Source organism: Oncorhynchus mykiss, chromosome 5, assembly GCF_013265735.2.
Source record: "Oncorhynchus mykiss isolate Arlee chromosome 5, USDA_OmykA_1.1, whole genome shotgun sequence".
Taxonomy (NCBI): Eukaryota; Metazoa; Chordata; class Actinopteri; order Salmoniformes; family Salmonidae; genus Oncorhynchus; species Oncorhynchus mykiss.
Window position 1 is genome coordinate 17479894 of NC_048569.1, and position 16968 is coordinate 17496861.

The 16968-nt window shown below is 43.2% G+C and overlaps 1 protein-coding gene across 1 annotated transcript in view; it reads right to left on the reverse strand.

Moving 5' to 3' along the window:
* Positions 1-6002: 6002 nt before the first annotated feature.
* LOC110523354 (neuropeptide FF receptor 2) overlaps positions 6003-16968 on the reverse strand; it is a 35612-nt gene continuing 24646 nt past the window's right edge. Inside the window, exons 3-6 of the mRNA XM_021601980.2 lie at positions 9799-9898; positions 9521-9641; positions 8595-9365; positions 6003-6879 (exon numbers count right to left, since the gene is read on the reverse strand). Coding sequence (XP_021457655.1) covers positions 6862-6879; positions 8595-9365; positions 9521-9641; positions 9799-9898 — 1010 coding nt within the window. The 3' untranslated portion in view covers positions 6003-6861. The remainder of the gene's footprint in view (positions 6880-8594; positions 9366-9520; positions 9642-9798; positions 9899-16968) is intronic.

Consider the following 16968-nt stretch of genomic DNA (forward strand, 5'->3'; position numbering starts at 1 on the left):
TATAGAGGCTGTAGTGAGGGAGGCGCACATCCTCAGAGGGCCACACTGTCATCCTGGTCATTGTGGATAGCTTTTCCATGGCGGCACATTTCGTTCTACTGCCTAAGCTTCCATGTGCCCGAGAGACTGCTCAGCTAGTTTTTCAGTATGTTTTCCACCTTCACGATCTTCCTCTGGACATTGTCTCCGACCGGGGCCCCCAGTTTGCCTCCAGATTCTGGAGGGTGTTCTGTACTCTTCTGGGGTAATCAGCCGGAGCGGGTGAACCAGGATCTGGAGGCCGCCTTGCGGTGCAGTGTGTCCACCAACCCCACCACTTGGAGTCAGCATCGTCCCTGGGTGGAGTACGCACAAAAAACTCTCCAGTATTCCTCCACCGGCCTGTCACCATTCTAGGGGTTGTGCGGGTACCAGCCTCCTCTGTTTCCAGATCAGGAGATTGAAGTGGTGGTTCCATCCGCTCAACATCTCATCTTTCGTTGCCACCGGACTGGAAGAGGGCTCGTTCAGCGCTCCTGAGGTCCTCTGCCCGGGCTCAACGACAGGCCAACCGTCATCTCCGTTCTCACCATCTCCTGCGTCCAGGCCAGATGGTCTGGTTGTCTACTAGGGATCTGCATCTATGCGTGGAATCTAGGAAGTTGGCACCCCAGAACGTTGGGCCATTCAAGGTTCTACAGTGCATCAATCCAGTGGCCTATCGCCTTCGTCTTCCCTGGCCCATGAGGGTTCACCCCACCTTCCACATCTCCAGACAAGCCGGTGGTGTTCAATCCTCTGGTTCCGGCCACTCGGCCTCCAACTCCGCCTCGCAGGATAGCAGGACAGCCATTCTACACTGTGCGACGCATCCTCTCCAGTCACCATTTCCAGCATGGGACTCAATATCTCGTGGACTGGGAGGTTTACGGTCCTGAGGAGCGATCCTGGGTTCCGGCTCCGGACATTCTGGACCCCGGACTCATTTGGGAGTTCCGTCGCCTCTCTGCTACCCTTAGTGGAACGTCAGGAGCCATTCATTGGGACCATAACCCCCCAAGGGAATGTCAGGAGCCATTCCCTTAGGTTACCGCTGGAGGGCACCCTTGCCTTGTCTTCTAGTTTCCAGGTTACCCTAATTATTACTTATTGGTTTCACCTGGTTTTGATTACCTTCTCTGTTCACCTAATTGCCTTGCTATTTATGTTCCTTTGTTGCTTGTATCTGTGCTTAGGTCTTATGTTTTGTTCAGTGCACTCTTGTGCTGTTGCCTTGTTTTTGTCAAGACTTTAAGTACCTTTACCTCTGCTTGCTGTGTTTCTCTGTGACGAGATTTGAGTTTGTACATGCATCAGTGTAACAAGGTGTAGACCTTACAGTGAAATGCTCCTTACAGTAGACCTTACAGTGAAATGCTCCTTACAGTAGACCTTACAGTGAAATGCTCCTTACAGTAGACTTTACAGTGAAATGCTTACTTATGAGCCCCTAACCAACAATGCAGTTAAAACATATATGGATAAGAATACAAAATTAAAGTAGCAAGTAATTAAAGAGCAGCAGTAAAATACCAATAGCGAGACTATATACAGGGGGGTACCGGTACAGAGTCAATGTGCGGGGACACCGGTTAGTTGAGGTAATATGTACATATAGGTAGAGTTACAGTATTAATGTGACTGTGCATAGATGATAACAACAGAGAATAGCAGCGGTGTACAAGCACCGAATACGTCAAGGGGTATGTAGGCACTGTATGTAGACATTGGATTGATGCTGGAGATAATAAATATGAGGTTGAAAAGTAGAGAAGTTGCCGTTTAGTACTGTTCTCTGATTCATGTTATGCACTTACGACCGTTGAAATAACTGATGCATTGAAACTTTATTTTTTCAGGTTGAAGGACAAATAAATAAATACAGGACAATAAGGGGAGGTTTAAAATCACAATGCTGCACAGAGTACCAGAATGTACCTTCACACGCCCTATGGTTCGTGACTGATGTACTTGATTTTGACACACACTGTAGCTATATGTGTTTATCATATTTATCATAAGGCTGTTGTTTTGTATTTTACTATATATAATGACGATTTACGTCATCTATGGAACCATTATTTTTAAACTTATTTGCCGTCTATATAATGAAATAAGATGCTACTATATCCGTAAACACACAATTTTGATTGTTAAAGTCTAATTTCTCCATTGGGTTGCTGATAAGCAGATGCCCAAATAAAGGAATCAGAATTAATTACACATTGTGGAAAGCTATATAGCCACATATAGAAGCACCCGCCTGCTGCATTTATGATTTACTATGTCAATGGTGTTGTGAGTTCACATTAAAGTTGCATTAGCCTACCAGGAACAGGGTTTGAGAGTCCTGGCCTATGTGATGAGAGCTAAACACATGCCTGTGAACAGATGGGGAGGTGCAGGCTGCACTGCCTTAGCCTTGTAGCAAGTGATTTACCTTTCAATGAGGCACAGTATGTGGAGAATTAAGAACAACAACAATAACAACTGTAACAGCAGCAAACATGCAGAGTACTTTGCTAGGTTTGATTAAGCATTAGCAGGCACCGGTGGATGTGATTTGGCAATGTGCCATAGGAGGGCCGTGAGTGTGTAATCCTGCAGGATTAGTTGGAAGACAGGCAAAGATGGGAAGGGAGAGGGATAAAGGAGAGAGAGAGGGAGAGGGAGGCAGAGTGGGAGAGAGAGCAGCAGAGAGAGAGAGAGAGGCAGAGAGGGAGAGAGAGAGATAGTGGAGAGAGGCAGAGAGAGAGCGAGAGAGATAACAGAGAGAGACAGAGAGAACGAGAGAGAGGAGAGAGAGAATGAGTGAGAATGAGAGAGAGAAAGAAGGAGAGTGCAAGTCTCAGGGTTTTCATTGACAGCGTATACCGTATACCTTCCATGTTCATCCATTAGGATTAAAAACATCTGTGGATTAAAAAGGTTTGCACATTTAATTTTGACATTTGTTTCATCCCCTTGTTTCATCCGTAGCCTGGTCTGTTTATTTTGGAATTAGGTATTATTTAAATTGAAAATTCACAGAATCCATTAGCTTAGCTAAGATGGCTGGAATCGCTACAGGGTTTACTGAACTGAACAGCCACACTTAACATGCCATAGATCTTCTACAAGTGTAGCTGCCAGTTTATTACCCTGTAACAGAACCATATAATACCGTTAGTAGGCCATAAGTAGACTAGGTGTGCAATTATGCAGTAGCACTTCACTTCACTTTCCAAAAATGGTAAGTGCTACTACAGTAGGTTCAGTAATTATAATGCTCTGTGCCATTCCTGTGAAATGTGTTGCCAACAACAAGGGCAATGTGGTGAATTCCATGTCTAAATGTGGTGGAGTCCTTGTTGAATAGACAATAATATAACTTTATTGAGTCCCAGGGGGGCATTAAGATGGAATTACTTTTATACTACTTCTGTATATGACTACTAGCCAAAACTCAGACAAGGATGATGAAACTCTAGGAACTATTTGAGCTCTCTAAAACCCAATTGACTCCATACTCCTCTTATAAATATCCAGCACAGTCCAAATCTCACAGCAGACTTGTTATACTATTCACTATTCTCTATGTTTCATCTCCAGACATAGCATACAGTAGATTTCTAGATTTTGCTAGTGAACAGAACATTGATATATTGAAAAAGTGATGTGAAACTGATAAGTGAAAATTAATTTCATGGTGAATTACAAGTCCCTCAAAGCATACATTCGTTCACAAACTCACTGACTCAACAACTTATTTTCCATGTAGATTTATAACATGTTTATTTTGAAGCCACAATGTTCTCCTCCATTAGCAATGATAAGCTCATACAGAGTACAAAGCATTTACGCAGAAGCCCAGTAACACAACATAACAACCCACATGTAAAAGTTTACAGTTTACTATAGAATACTACAGTACTTACTATAGAATTCTGTGGTAAACTGTAGAATACCCACCTACTACACACTGTAGTATACCTCGAGAATGTGTAGTACTTACTATAGAATGTTGTAGTATACTGTAGAGTAAATACTACAGTATACTTCAGACCACAAAAACACCACAGCAAATACTATAGTAATGTTCACAAAAACACTAGTCTGCAAAACACTTTAATAGTACAGTAATATCCGCAAAAACACTACAGTAATTACTATAGTATACATTCAAGTATTTGATTTGCATATACACTGCCCATTAACCCATATCCCAATGTGTGCCACCCATACGAAACCTACATGCCAAGTATAGACCATATAATGTGTTACCTACAGTTTATTAAAAAAAAGAGCAGAAGCTCTGAATCCTACATACGTGTTATGGAAAATCTGCTCTTTGAGTATTTTGTCCAGTAGGTTTCCTCAAAGACAAAGCCATCACTGCTATGTCAATGATATAACAAAAGCAGTATTGTAAATACTACTGTAATGTCTGCAAAAACACTAGAGTAAATACTACAGTACTTTAGTCTGCATAAACACTACAGTGAATACTACAGTAAAGTCCGCAAAACCACTACAGTGAATACTAAACTGTTTTTTCATGTGGGAACACACGCCTTTGATAATCTTCAAAATTAAATAATTTTTAACTGATTTATTACGATTACTTAGCAGCTGTAAACAGTTCAAATGATTGTACAATCTCAGAGGCTGGGTGGACTCATCTTCAACCGATAAGCTGAGGTATGTATTTTTACAAATTTCTTGAACCGGACAATCACAACACCGCTATTGTGGCAACACTTCATGACAAATCACAGCCCTGTCAGTTTCATGACAACAACAGACAACCTATCATAACATTTGATGACATTTGATGACTTTGACAGATATGATACAGTACATAAACAAACAACAAACCCTTTTATACAACAAACCCTGTTCCTGTCACGCTCTGACCTTAGATATCTCTGTTTTCTTTATATTTTGGTTAGGTCAGGGTGTGACGAGGGTGGGTATACTAGTTTTTGTATTGTCTAGGTTTTTGTATGTCTAGGGGTTTTGTAGGTCTAGGTCATTTGTATGTCTATGGTGGCCTGATATTGTTCCCAATCAGAGTCAGCTGTTTATCGTTGTCTCTGATTGGGGATCATATTTAGGTAGCCATTTTCCTTTTTGTGTTTGTGGGTTCTTGTCTATGTGTAGTTGCCTATTAGCACTCATTTGTATAGCATCACATGTCGTTTTGTTATTTTGGTTAGTTTGTTCTGTGTTCATCCTTATAAAGAATGTACGCATACCACGCTGCACCTTGGTCCGATTCATATGACGAACGGGACAGTTCCTGTAGGTTTTTGCTCCAATCCTAATTTAGCACACCTTAATCTGACAACGAGCTGGTTGATAAGCCAAATCAGGCTATACTTCTGGGGTTGGAACGAGAACCTACAGGAGGATAGCTCTCCAGGAACAAGTTTGGAGAGCCTTGGTCTAGATCCATAATTCCCTGTTTCCTAACAGTGTCATTGTGTCGACTGACATAACTGTGATGTTAAGACACAGTGTTGCGTGGGAACTAGAAACCATGATGGAAGTGAAATATTAGGCTACCAGTTATTTTCCACAACATAAAGGTTTTCCAACATCATAAAGGTTTTCCAACATCATAAAGGTTTTCCAACATCATAAAGGTTTTCCAACATCATAAAGGTTTTCCAACATCATAAAGGTTTTCCAACATCATAAAGGTTTTCCAACAACATAAAGGTTTTCCAACATCATAAAGGTTTTCCAACATCATAAAGGTTTTCCAACATCATAAAGGTTTTCCAACAACATAAAGGTTTTCCAACATCATAAAGGTTTTCCAACATCATAAAGGTTTTCCAACATCATAAAGGTTTTCCAACATCATAAAGGTTTTCCAACATCATAAAGGTTTTCCAACAACATAAAGGTTTTCCAACATCATAAAGGTTTTCCAACATCATAAAGGTTTTCCAACATCATAAAGGTTTTCCAACATCATAAAGGTTTTCCAACATCATAAAGGTTTTCCAAAAGAGTAAAACATGCATGAATACAGCTACAAAATTCCACCGCCACTGTATTTATATGACATATAGATTCCTTAGCCTCCAAATTAAGTAGGCTGTCAGTCATAAAGTAATATTTTCTTTGTTAACAAGGATAAATTAGTCAGAACAACTATTCCTGTTCAGCAGAAGAGTTTACAATATTTTAGCACACAGAAAAGCAGCATAAAATTCTAGTGCAAGACACTCATCGTTAAAAATGAATATTCACAATCACTGTTCAAATACAAACAAAACAACATAAAATAATATCCTTCGCTGTATCTCATAAGTACACTGCTTAACTGTTGGTGGTTGGTTGATTCTATTCCCTTTTATTCCCAGTCCTCTTGTCTAAGTGTGCAGCAGCAGGAGGCATCTCTCATCCCTGCATGGTCTCTTGTCATGTTCTAATCAGTCCCAAGGCAACTGAATAGGCACATCACTGCGTTCGCCTCGGCTCTGAGTGTCCCTCCCTTTGACTGAGAGGTGTGGAGCACAACAAGTGTCCCTCTGCATCCATCCTCTCACTCCCACCTTTGACAGAGGTGCGGAGCACAACAAGTGTCCCCCTGCATCCATCCACCCTCCCACTCCCCTCTTTGACTGAGCATAGCCCAGCAAGAGGCACAGGTATTGTCCACTGGTAAGGATGAATCCATGCATATCATATGACATTCAATAAGATGTCCCTCTTAAGTGTGAGATGTCATCCTTAAATGTCACCAGTCAGTCATGACCCTAAAGAGCCATGAGGAAATTGATGTCCACTGGCTACTGCACGGCTGAATGAAGGTTGACTGCACAATTTCTTTGTGACATTAAGTGTGTCTCATAGGTCATATATAACCTGTGGAAGGAAAAAAAGGAGAAAATGTGCCCCCTTAAACATCAGTTTAAGAACAATGTGTTCTACTTATGGTTTTCAATACAAAAGAGGTACTGGAATGGAAGGTTGCATATTTGGTGCAAGCAAATGGAATGCAATGTTCGAGACAAGACAATCAAAGTGCAGTATGATACAAGATGATGCTCAAATCAAATCTTTCTTACATCTATAGTTAATGTTGTCTTTTCCAATCAGACTTTCCCCATAGAGAGATTGGCATGTAATTGAACATAATCAAGAATTGTGTATAAAAGAATTCCCTGTTAATCATCTTCCCTCTTTGCCACAATCAGTGTCTCTGTATGGATGAATCCACCATCCACTAAACATGGACACAATAATGAAACATATTCATGACATTCAGAAAGAGATGTTTAGACAGATTGTACATACTTCTGCCAAGCAGAGATGTGCCTGCAGCGTAAAAAATATTGTGCTAGTTTAGTGACAGGTAGTCTAGCGGTTATGGCCAAAAGGTCCCTAGTTCGAATCCACGATGTGACTAAGTGAACATTCTGTCAATGTCCCCTTGAGCAAGGCTTTGCTCCTGTAAATTGCTCTGGATAAGAGTCTCCTAAATGATGTAAATGTATTTTGAAAAATACTCAACATTTTGAGTATTTCCAAGATGAGGTATTCATATGTATAATATACTTGGTGTTTCACAAGTCCAGCATCTAAAAAATGCCTTAGATCCAACTTAATTTGATCAATTCCAAAACTGTTATCTGCTAGATCTAGTTCATAATTTTGATTAGTTACTTTCAGTGATTGTGTCTTATTGTTTTAACATTGATTTATGTTTTTGATTATCAGTCATTTTAACCCACTTTCGCAGGCATTGTTGAGCATAGTGCTCAATCCACTAGCAGTAGAATAAGTGGTGGTAGAGCTGCAAGCAGTGTGGAATGTTGCATTTGCCTCGGTCATTAAGGGTGGTGCTCATGACATTGTTGATGTTGGGAAAATGTTGTGTCATTGGCTTTGATATCCATGTACCATGATCCAGTACACCTCAAAGCACAACAAACTGCTTAATACTAATATAGAACTATAGTTTTCTTTCTTCAAACATGCACATAATATTGTGTAAAAGTGTCATGAAGTCTAAAAAATTGGAATTACCCACAATCCTTTAAAAACGGGGCCACATGGCAAGTTGTTGCAATAATTTAGAGAATAGGGTGCAATTTGGGACCCAGCCTGTATCCTCTGTGCTCATTGCAGGGTCTGGCTCCTCTGGCCGGTCCTAATGGGCAATGGCACGTACAGTGTATGTGTTATAGTACATGTTAAAATTCAGTGTTTAAATCTGGGATATCTTCTCCATGGTGTTAGGGTCTTCTCAGTGCAGCGTCTGCCTCAGGTTTCTATGGCAGGTACAGTATGTGTGTATTCTGGGATACCTTCTGCATTTCCTGAACGTCTATAGCACAGTATGGGTATTGCAGTAAATGTAACAGTACATGTTTAAATGTCATGTTTAAATCTGATACCTACTCCAGGTTATGTGAATGTCTCTCTATGGCATGTGTTACAGTATATGTGATTAAAATCGCATCTTTAAATCTGCCCACTACATGTCCCAATGGCACATACAGTATATATGAAATGTTTAAATCTGTCCTGTACATGTCCCAATACAGTATGTTTTGACATTTTCAAATCTGGGATACCTTCTCCAGATCCTCCATGATCAGATCCTGCTCCTTCACGTCGCTCTCTGACGATCGCCCGCCGGATGTCCGCCCGACAACTTCCTCCCGACCCAGCCCCTTCCTGTTCACCAAAGCCAATTCCGACCCCCCTGAGCCGGCCCCGGTGGGCAGGTGCAGGTTCGCTGGTAACACTGCGTTGCCTTGGATACGATGCGAGTAGGTCTTCTGCCGCTCCATGACTGCGGAGCACAGCTGGAATTTAAATGCGGCCTGGAACCCCCGTCGGAAGTTCTCATTGAAGAAGCCGTAGATGATGGGGTTGACGGAGGAGTTGAAGAAGGCCAGCCAGTGGGCTAGCGGGTACACGTAGATGTTGATGATGCGGTGCTGGCTTGCCGTCAGGCTGGCGTAGTCGCTTAGCATCATCAGCGTCCACAGCGGGAGCCATGACAGGATGAAGAGAAGCGCTACTACCAACAGCATCTTGATCACCCTCTTCTTCTTCTTCGACTGACGGTTGTTGTCCAGGCTGGGTTTCGTCCCACCGCTGCTGCCACTACCACTGCACCCGCCGGAGGAGGGTATGGCCGTCTTAAAGAGGGTGAATCCGATGCGGGCGTACATGATGACAATGAGTGATAATGGGGCTAGATAGATGTTAGCGAATAGGACGGTGGTGTAGATCTTCCTCATCTCTTGATTGGGCCAGTTCTCACGGCACCAGTAGAAGGGGCGGGTGTTGTTGTAGCCGTCCCCCAGTAGGATAAGGACACGCTGCTCCTTGGTCACCTTGGAAATACAGAGTCACAATAAAAAAACTGAAGGGGATGAAAATGTGTCTGATGCTTACGCTTTACATTGATGTTAAACTTGACATGTTGATGTGTCCCTCTCAAATCCGTTGATTAATAAAACCTGACATGCACCAGCATTAGACAGTGTACCTGGAGCATGACCCCTGAGGGACACATTATGGAGATAGCCAGCACCCAGATGATGATGATGATCAGTGTGGAGGTGGAGATTGTCAGCTTCTGCTTGAAGGGGTATACGATGCAGCGGAACCTGTTCAGACGGGAGGTGAGGGGGAGAACGTTCTGTAAAATGTCTGTATTGTGAAATTGTCTGTTGTGCTGTGAAATTGCATTGAAATTTTCTAAACACACACAAACACGCACAATAAATTTAATAAAATGATTTAATCAGTTGAAAGAAACCTCACCTATCCACAGCTATGGCCACCAGAGTAAAGACTGAAGCTGACACTGATATGCCTTGAACCATCCCACTCAGCTTACACACTAACCTCCCAAAAGGCCAGCCTGTCAAAAGAGACATATTTAGAATATACAAGAAAGGAGATATCTGGGACAAATAATGAGTCATGTGAAATGGATTCTGAGGTTGAATCTCTTTTCACATAAAATGTTATTTGTCAGTTACGCTGAATACAACAAGTGTAGCCTTTAATGTGAAATGCTTACTTTACGAGCCACTTTCCGAACAATGCAGTTTGAAAATTAACAAAGAAATAGAAGTAACACAAAATAACACAACAAAATAACGATAACGAGGCAATATACAGATTATATACAAGGAGTAACGGTACCGAGTCAGTGTACTGAGGTACATGGTAGTTGAGGTGATTGATTGAGGTAATATGTACATGTAGGTTTGGTTAGGTGATTGATTGATTAATTGAAGTACTATGTACATTGGGGTAGAAGCTGTTCTCAAGCCTTTTGGTCCCAGACTTGGTGCTCCGGTAACGCTCTGCGGTAGCAGAAAGAACAGACTGTGACTTGGGTGGCTGTAGTCTTTGACAATTTTTCCTCTGACACCGCCTGGTATAGAGGTACTGGATGGCAGGGAGCTGAGTCGTACGCATTACCCTCTGTAGCGCCTTACGGTCTGATGCCGAGCAGTTGCCATACCAAGAGGTGATGTAGCCATTTAAGATGCTCTTGATGGTGCAGATTTAGAACTTTTTGAGGATCTGAGGGCCCATACCAAATCTTTTCAGCCCCCTGAGGGGGAAAAAGGTGTTGTCATGAATGGGGTGTGCTCGGCCCTCCGTTTCCTGTAGTCCACGATATGCTTCTTTGTCTTGCTGACGTTGAGGGAGAGTTTGTTGTCCTGGCACCACATTGACAGGTCTCTGACCTCCCTGTAGGCTGTCTCATCGTAGTCGGTGATCAGGCCTATCACCGTTGTGTCGTCAGCAAACTTAATGATGGTGTTGGAGTTGTGTGCCAGCCTCGCAGTTGTGGGTGAGTACAGGAAGGGGCTAAGCACGCACCTCTGAGGGGCACCCATGTTGAGGGTCAGCGTAGAGAACCGTATTGTTGCCTAACCTCACCACCTGGGGTATGCCTGCCAGAGGGTCCAGTATCCAATTACAGAGGGAGGTGTTTAATCCCAGGGTCCTTAGCTTAGTGATGTGCTTAGAGGGCACTGAGCTGTAATCAATAAACAGCATTCTCACGTATGCATTATTTTAATCCAGGTGGGAAAGGGAAGTGTAGAGTGCAATAGAGATTGTTTCATTTGTGAATATGTTGGGGCTGTATGTGAATTGGAGTGGGTCCAGCCTTTCAAAGCATTTTATGGCTGCAGATCTGAGCACTATGGGGCAATAGTCATTTAGACAGGTTACCTTGGTGTTCTTGAGCATGAGTACTTTGGTAGTCTGCTTGAAACATGTGGGTATTACAGACTGGGTCAGGGAAAGGTTGAAAATGTCAGTGAAGAAACTTGCCAGCTGGTCAGCACATGCTCTGAGTATGCGTCCTGCTAATCCGTCTGGCTCTGCTGCTTTGTGAATGATAACCTATGTAAAGATCTTACTCACATGGGCTATGGAGAGTGTGATCACACAGTCGTTAGGAACAGCTGGTGCTCTCATACATGATTCAGCGTTGATTGCCAGAAGCGAGCATAGAAGGCATTTAGCTCCTCTGGTAGGCTTGCGTCACTGGGCAGCTCACGGCTGGGTTTCCCTTTATAGTCCATGATAGTGTGCAAGCCCTGCCACATCTGACAAGTGTCAGAGTTGGATTAGATTTTAGTGCTGTATTGATGTTTTGCCTGTTTGATGGTTCATCGGAGGGCATAGTGGATATCTTATAAGTGTCCAGATTTGTGTCCTGCTCCTTGAAAGTGGAAGCTCTACCATTAGCTCAGTGTGGATGTTGCTCGCAATCTATGGCTTCTGGTTAAGATATGTACATACGGTGTGGGGATGTCGTCGATGCACTTATTAATTAAGCTGGTGACTAATATGGTAAACTCCTCAATGCCATTGGATGAATGCCGTAGCATATTTCAATCGGTGCTAGCGAAACAGTCCTGTAGTTTAACGTCCGCTTCATCGGACCACTTCCATTTTGAACGCATCCTTGGTACTTCCTGTTTGAGTTTTTGCTTGTAAGCAGGAATTAAGAGGATAGAGTATTGGTCAGATTTGCCAAATGGAGGGCAAGGGAGAGCTTTGTCTGCGTCATTGTGTGTAGAAAAGAGGTGACCTAGAGTTTTTTTCATCTCTAATTGCACATTAGACTTGCTGGTAGAAAGGAGGTAAAATATTTCAGTTTCCCTGCATTAAAATCCCTGGCCACTTGGAGTGTTGTATTTGGGTGAGCATTTTCTTGTTTGCTTATGGCCTTCGTCGTGTCTTTGGCATCATAAACTTTTTATGGCTGCAGGGGCAGTATTGAGTAGCTTGGATGAAAATGTGCCCATTGTAAACGGCCAGCTCCTCAGTCTCAGTTGCTAATATATGCATATTATTAGTATTGGATAGAAAACACTCTAAAGTTTCCAAAACTGTCAAAATATTGTCTGTGGGTATAACAGAACTGATATTGCAGGCGAAACCCTGAGGAAAATCAAAACAGGAAGTGGCTTCTATTTTGAAAACTCCATGTTCCATAGCCTCCCTTTGCTGGATTTAAAGGGATATGAACCAGATTCCTTTTCCTATCGCTTCCTCAAGGTGTCAACAGTCTTCAGACATAGTTTCAGGCTTTTATTTTGAAAAATGAGCCAGAACGATAACATCGCGTCAAGTGGTCACATGAGTTTTGCTCACGCAACAGAGTTTGGATAGGTATTGCTTTTCCCTCTCCTACTCTGAAAGACATTTGCGGGCGATATATTATCGATTATATATTTTAAAAACATCCTGAGGCTTGATTATAAAAAAAATGTAAATGTAATTAACTAGGATGTTGGGGCACCAAGGAAAATCTTCAGATTACAAAATTAGAATTTTCCTAATATAACTCAATTAATCTTCTAATTAATTAATTATTCTTTACCTCACATTAGTCTCATTCCAAACGTCGTAAATTGTTGGTTATCTGCACGAACCCAGCCTTTACTATGAATCTTCCATACACCAATTGTCTTAATAATGTATTTACTAACTAACTAAATAATCACGGAAATACACAAACAAACCAACAGTAGATATGGTTACAAGGAAATGATAGGGGAGGTTCCCTAGTAGGCTAAGCCGATATGACGAGGTACGCATGGCCCGAAGAGGATTTCTTCAGGTGTGGGTTTTAGTCGTAACAGTAGAAAAGGGCTGTCCCATGAGCCAGATCATGTCTGTGCTCATGGGGGCGGGCCAATGACTTAGGTAAACTTTAAAGGGAATACAATTCTCTCACATTAACGGTTTAAAATCACATTACATAAATTCACAAATAATTTAATCTGTACTCATTCATTTTATACAATAATTAGACGCAAACCTCATAACAGAGGCTCCTGTATAAACAGAGTTATGGTAATGTGGCTGTATTGTCTTTCATGAGGTCACAAACATGAAACAAAACGGACGGGTTATAGCTGGCTTCTCCACCGACCGACCGACACATTCTCCAAAACATGGATATTGTTCAGTTCTCAAGTTCTGTGATGTAGAAGGAGTTCCTTTGCTCTCTATGTGTCTCTTTCTGCATGGCCAGAAGGAGAGAGTCTCCTCCAGGAATTTACGACCTGAGATAACAGAACCTGGGTGTAGGAGGGAGAGAGGGGGAAGCCACTCACTATACCCAAAGAGGGCCACGTCATGACACCTTATACAGCTCATTCAGTGCGGTCTTAGTGGCACCATGTATTTGTGGTGGTAACAAAAAAAATATTATGAAAAATAACATAAGCATTAACAAAAATGTATAGGGATTGAGCAAGGGGATACTTGGAAAGACGAGCAGAGTGATTGGAAACTGTGTAATAGACGTTGGGCAAAAGTAGATAGCACTCTAAGCACTAAGTTCATGACTTTGTCACTTTAAGTAAGTGCTGAGGTATAGAAGTAGCAATGGTTGATGCTCTTGGACTGATTTTATCCATTGGACCTATCAGCTGTCAGAATATGACCATTACAGTACACACAAACGTTGAAGAAAATAACTCCAATACCACAAACAACATGTTAGCAATACTATCACAGAGAAAGTGTGGAAAGTGTGTGACATGTTATAAAGTTGTTGGCATGCAGGATTGTTAGGGTTAGGGTTACTGTGGTTAGAGTTGAGCCAGAGGGTGGACATGAAGCTAGGGTTAGGGTTGTGGTCGAGGGTTAGGGTTGAGTCGGAGTGTGGACATGAAGCTAGGGCTAGGGTTGTGGTCAAGAGTTAGGGTTGAGTCGGAGTGTGGACGTGAAGCTAGGGCTAGGGTTGTGGTCGAGGGTTAGGGTTGAGTCGGAGTGTGGACATGAAGTTAGGGCTAGGGTTGTGGTCGAGGGTTAGAGTTGAGCCAGAGGGTGGACATGAAGCTAGGGCTAGGGTTGTAGTCGAGGGTTAAGGTTGAGTCGGAGTGTGGACATGAAGTTAGGGCTAGGGTTGTGGTCGAGAGTTAGGGTTGAGTCGGAGTGTGGACATGAAGCTAGGGCTAGGGTTGTGGTCGAGGGTTAGGGTTGAGTCGGAGTGTGGACATGAAGCTAGGGCTAGGGTTGTGGTCGAGGGTTAGAGTTGAGCCAGAGGGTGGACATGAGGCTATGGTTAGGGTTGTGGTCGAGGGTTAGGGTTGAGTCGGAGTGTGGACATGAAGCTAGTGTTAGATTTAGGGTTCTGGCTGAGGCAAAAAAAAATTGGTGTTGCGATTCTGCGCTTCAGTGTTTTTTATTTTTTAAATACACTTCAGGAAAGGTGATACCTAGTCAGTTGAACAACTCAATGCATGAGAGATTTTATATGTCTAAGACACATTTTATAACTATAAAACCATTGTTTTAAGTGTTTTATTTCGGGATCACGGTGTTAATGCTGTTCTTAACAGACCGTGTTCGGCTGTATTTTACCGTCTCCTGTAGCTAAGTATAAGCATGTCAGACTCCTCTGTTTTGGAGTCAGATCCAGAGATGGAGTGTCAAGCCATAAAATGTGAGACCTGTGATACAGTATGTTCACTGTAGTGAAAGCAAAATAATTTACTGACTTAAACAATTAAGAAGAGAATGGATGCTGTTTTGATGGAACAAAGGGGATGATCCAGGGTTCTCCATGAGATTCGGTTTCTATCCTGTAGCTACTGAGGATACTACCTTGCACCACTTTGTCGTTTTAACACATCAGGAGGTTGAAAAGATTTGGCACAAATCCTCAACAAGTTCTTCAGCTGTACCATTGAGAGCATATTGACTGGCTGCATCACTGTTTGGTATGGCAATTACACTGACCTTGATCACATGGTGCTACAGAGGGTGGTGCAGACAGCCCAGTACATCATTGGGGCTGAGCTCCCTACCATACAGGACCTCTATAGCAGGTGGTGTGATTGGAAGGCACGGAAAATTGTTAGACTCCAGCCACCCAAGTCATAGAGTGTTCTCACTCCTTCCGCATGGCAAGCGGTACCGTTGCCTCAAGTCTGAGAACAACGGCTCTTGAACAGCTTCTATCCTCAAGCCTCTCAAGAAACTACACTGGACTTTGTGCAAACTAGAAACTGCATATACTGAGGCTGCATTTATTTAATTAAGCAAATCTGAGGACAATGTGACAGAAGATGTATCAACACATCGTCTGCACTACTCGCTCATCAAGAATTCTAAACCATTGTTACTCCCCCTTCCGCGATGGCTACAAGGCCCTCCCCCACCCTCCCTTCAGCAAATCAGATCACACCTCCATTCTGCTCCTCCCTTCCAATAGACAGAAACTTAAACAGGAAGTACACTTGGTAAGGACTGTTCAACGTTGGTCTGACCAATTGGAATCTATGTTTCAAGATTGTTTTCATCCCACGGACTGGGATATGTTCTGGGTTACCACTGGTAATTACATTGACGTATACACTAATTCTGTGACCTAGTTCATCAGGAAGTACATATAGGATGTTGTTCCCACTAGAACAATTAGAACTTATCCAAACCAAACACAGTGGATAGATGGCAGCATTTAAAGACAGCAAGGTGACTAGGAACATGGACGAGTACAAACAGCCCAGCTATGCCCTCCCTAAGGCAATCAAACAGGCAAAACGTCAATACAGATACAACGGATCAGATGCGAGACGTATGTGGCGGAGACTCCAGACAATAACAGGGAAAACCAGGCACATCGCCTTGCTTCTGGATAAGCTAAACACCTTCTTCACCCACATTGAGGAAAACACAGTTTTGCCGATGCGGTCCATCTTTGCTCATGAGAACTTTGAGCTCTCATTTTCCATGGCCAACATGAGTAAGACATTTAAGCGTGTTAACCCTCACAAGGCTGCCTGCCCAGATGGCAACCCTAGCCACGTCCTATGGCCTCTCCCCTGAAGCCCCTCTCTCCCTGGCTCTCGCTCTGGTAACCCAGCCTGGATTATTTTGCCATCGTGTGGGCCCCAGCCTGGATTCTTTTGCTATCGCGTGGGCCCCAGCCTGGATTATTTTGCCATTGCGTGGGCCCCAGCCGACTATCGCATTGAGTAAGTCTCCGCTCTGGTAACCCAGCCTGGATTCTTTTGCCATCGCGTGGGCCCCAGCCTGGATTCTTTTGCCATCGCGTGGGCCCCACCCTGGATTCTTTTGCCATCGCGTGGGCCCCAGCCGACTATCGCATTGAGTTAGTCTCCGCTCTGGTAACCCAGCCTGGATTATTTTGCCATCGCGTGGGCCCCGGCGGACTATCGCATTGAGTAAATCTACGCTCTGGTAACCCAGCCTGGATTCTTTTGCCATCGCGTGGGCCCCAGCCTGGATTATTTTGCCATCGCGTGGGCCCCAGCATGGATACTTTTGCCATCGCGTGGGCCCCAGCCTGGATTCTTTTGCCATCGCGCGGGCCCCAGCCTGGATTATTTTGCCATCGCGCGGGCCCCAGCCTGGATTATTTTGCCATCGCGTGGGCCCCAGCCTGGATTCTTTTGCCATCGAGGGTTCCCCAGCCGA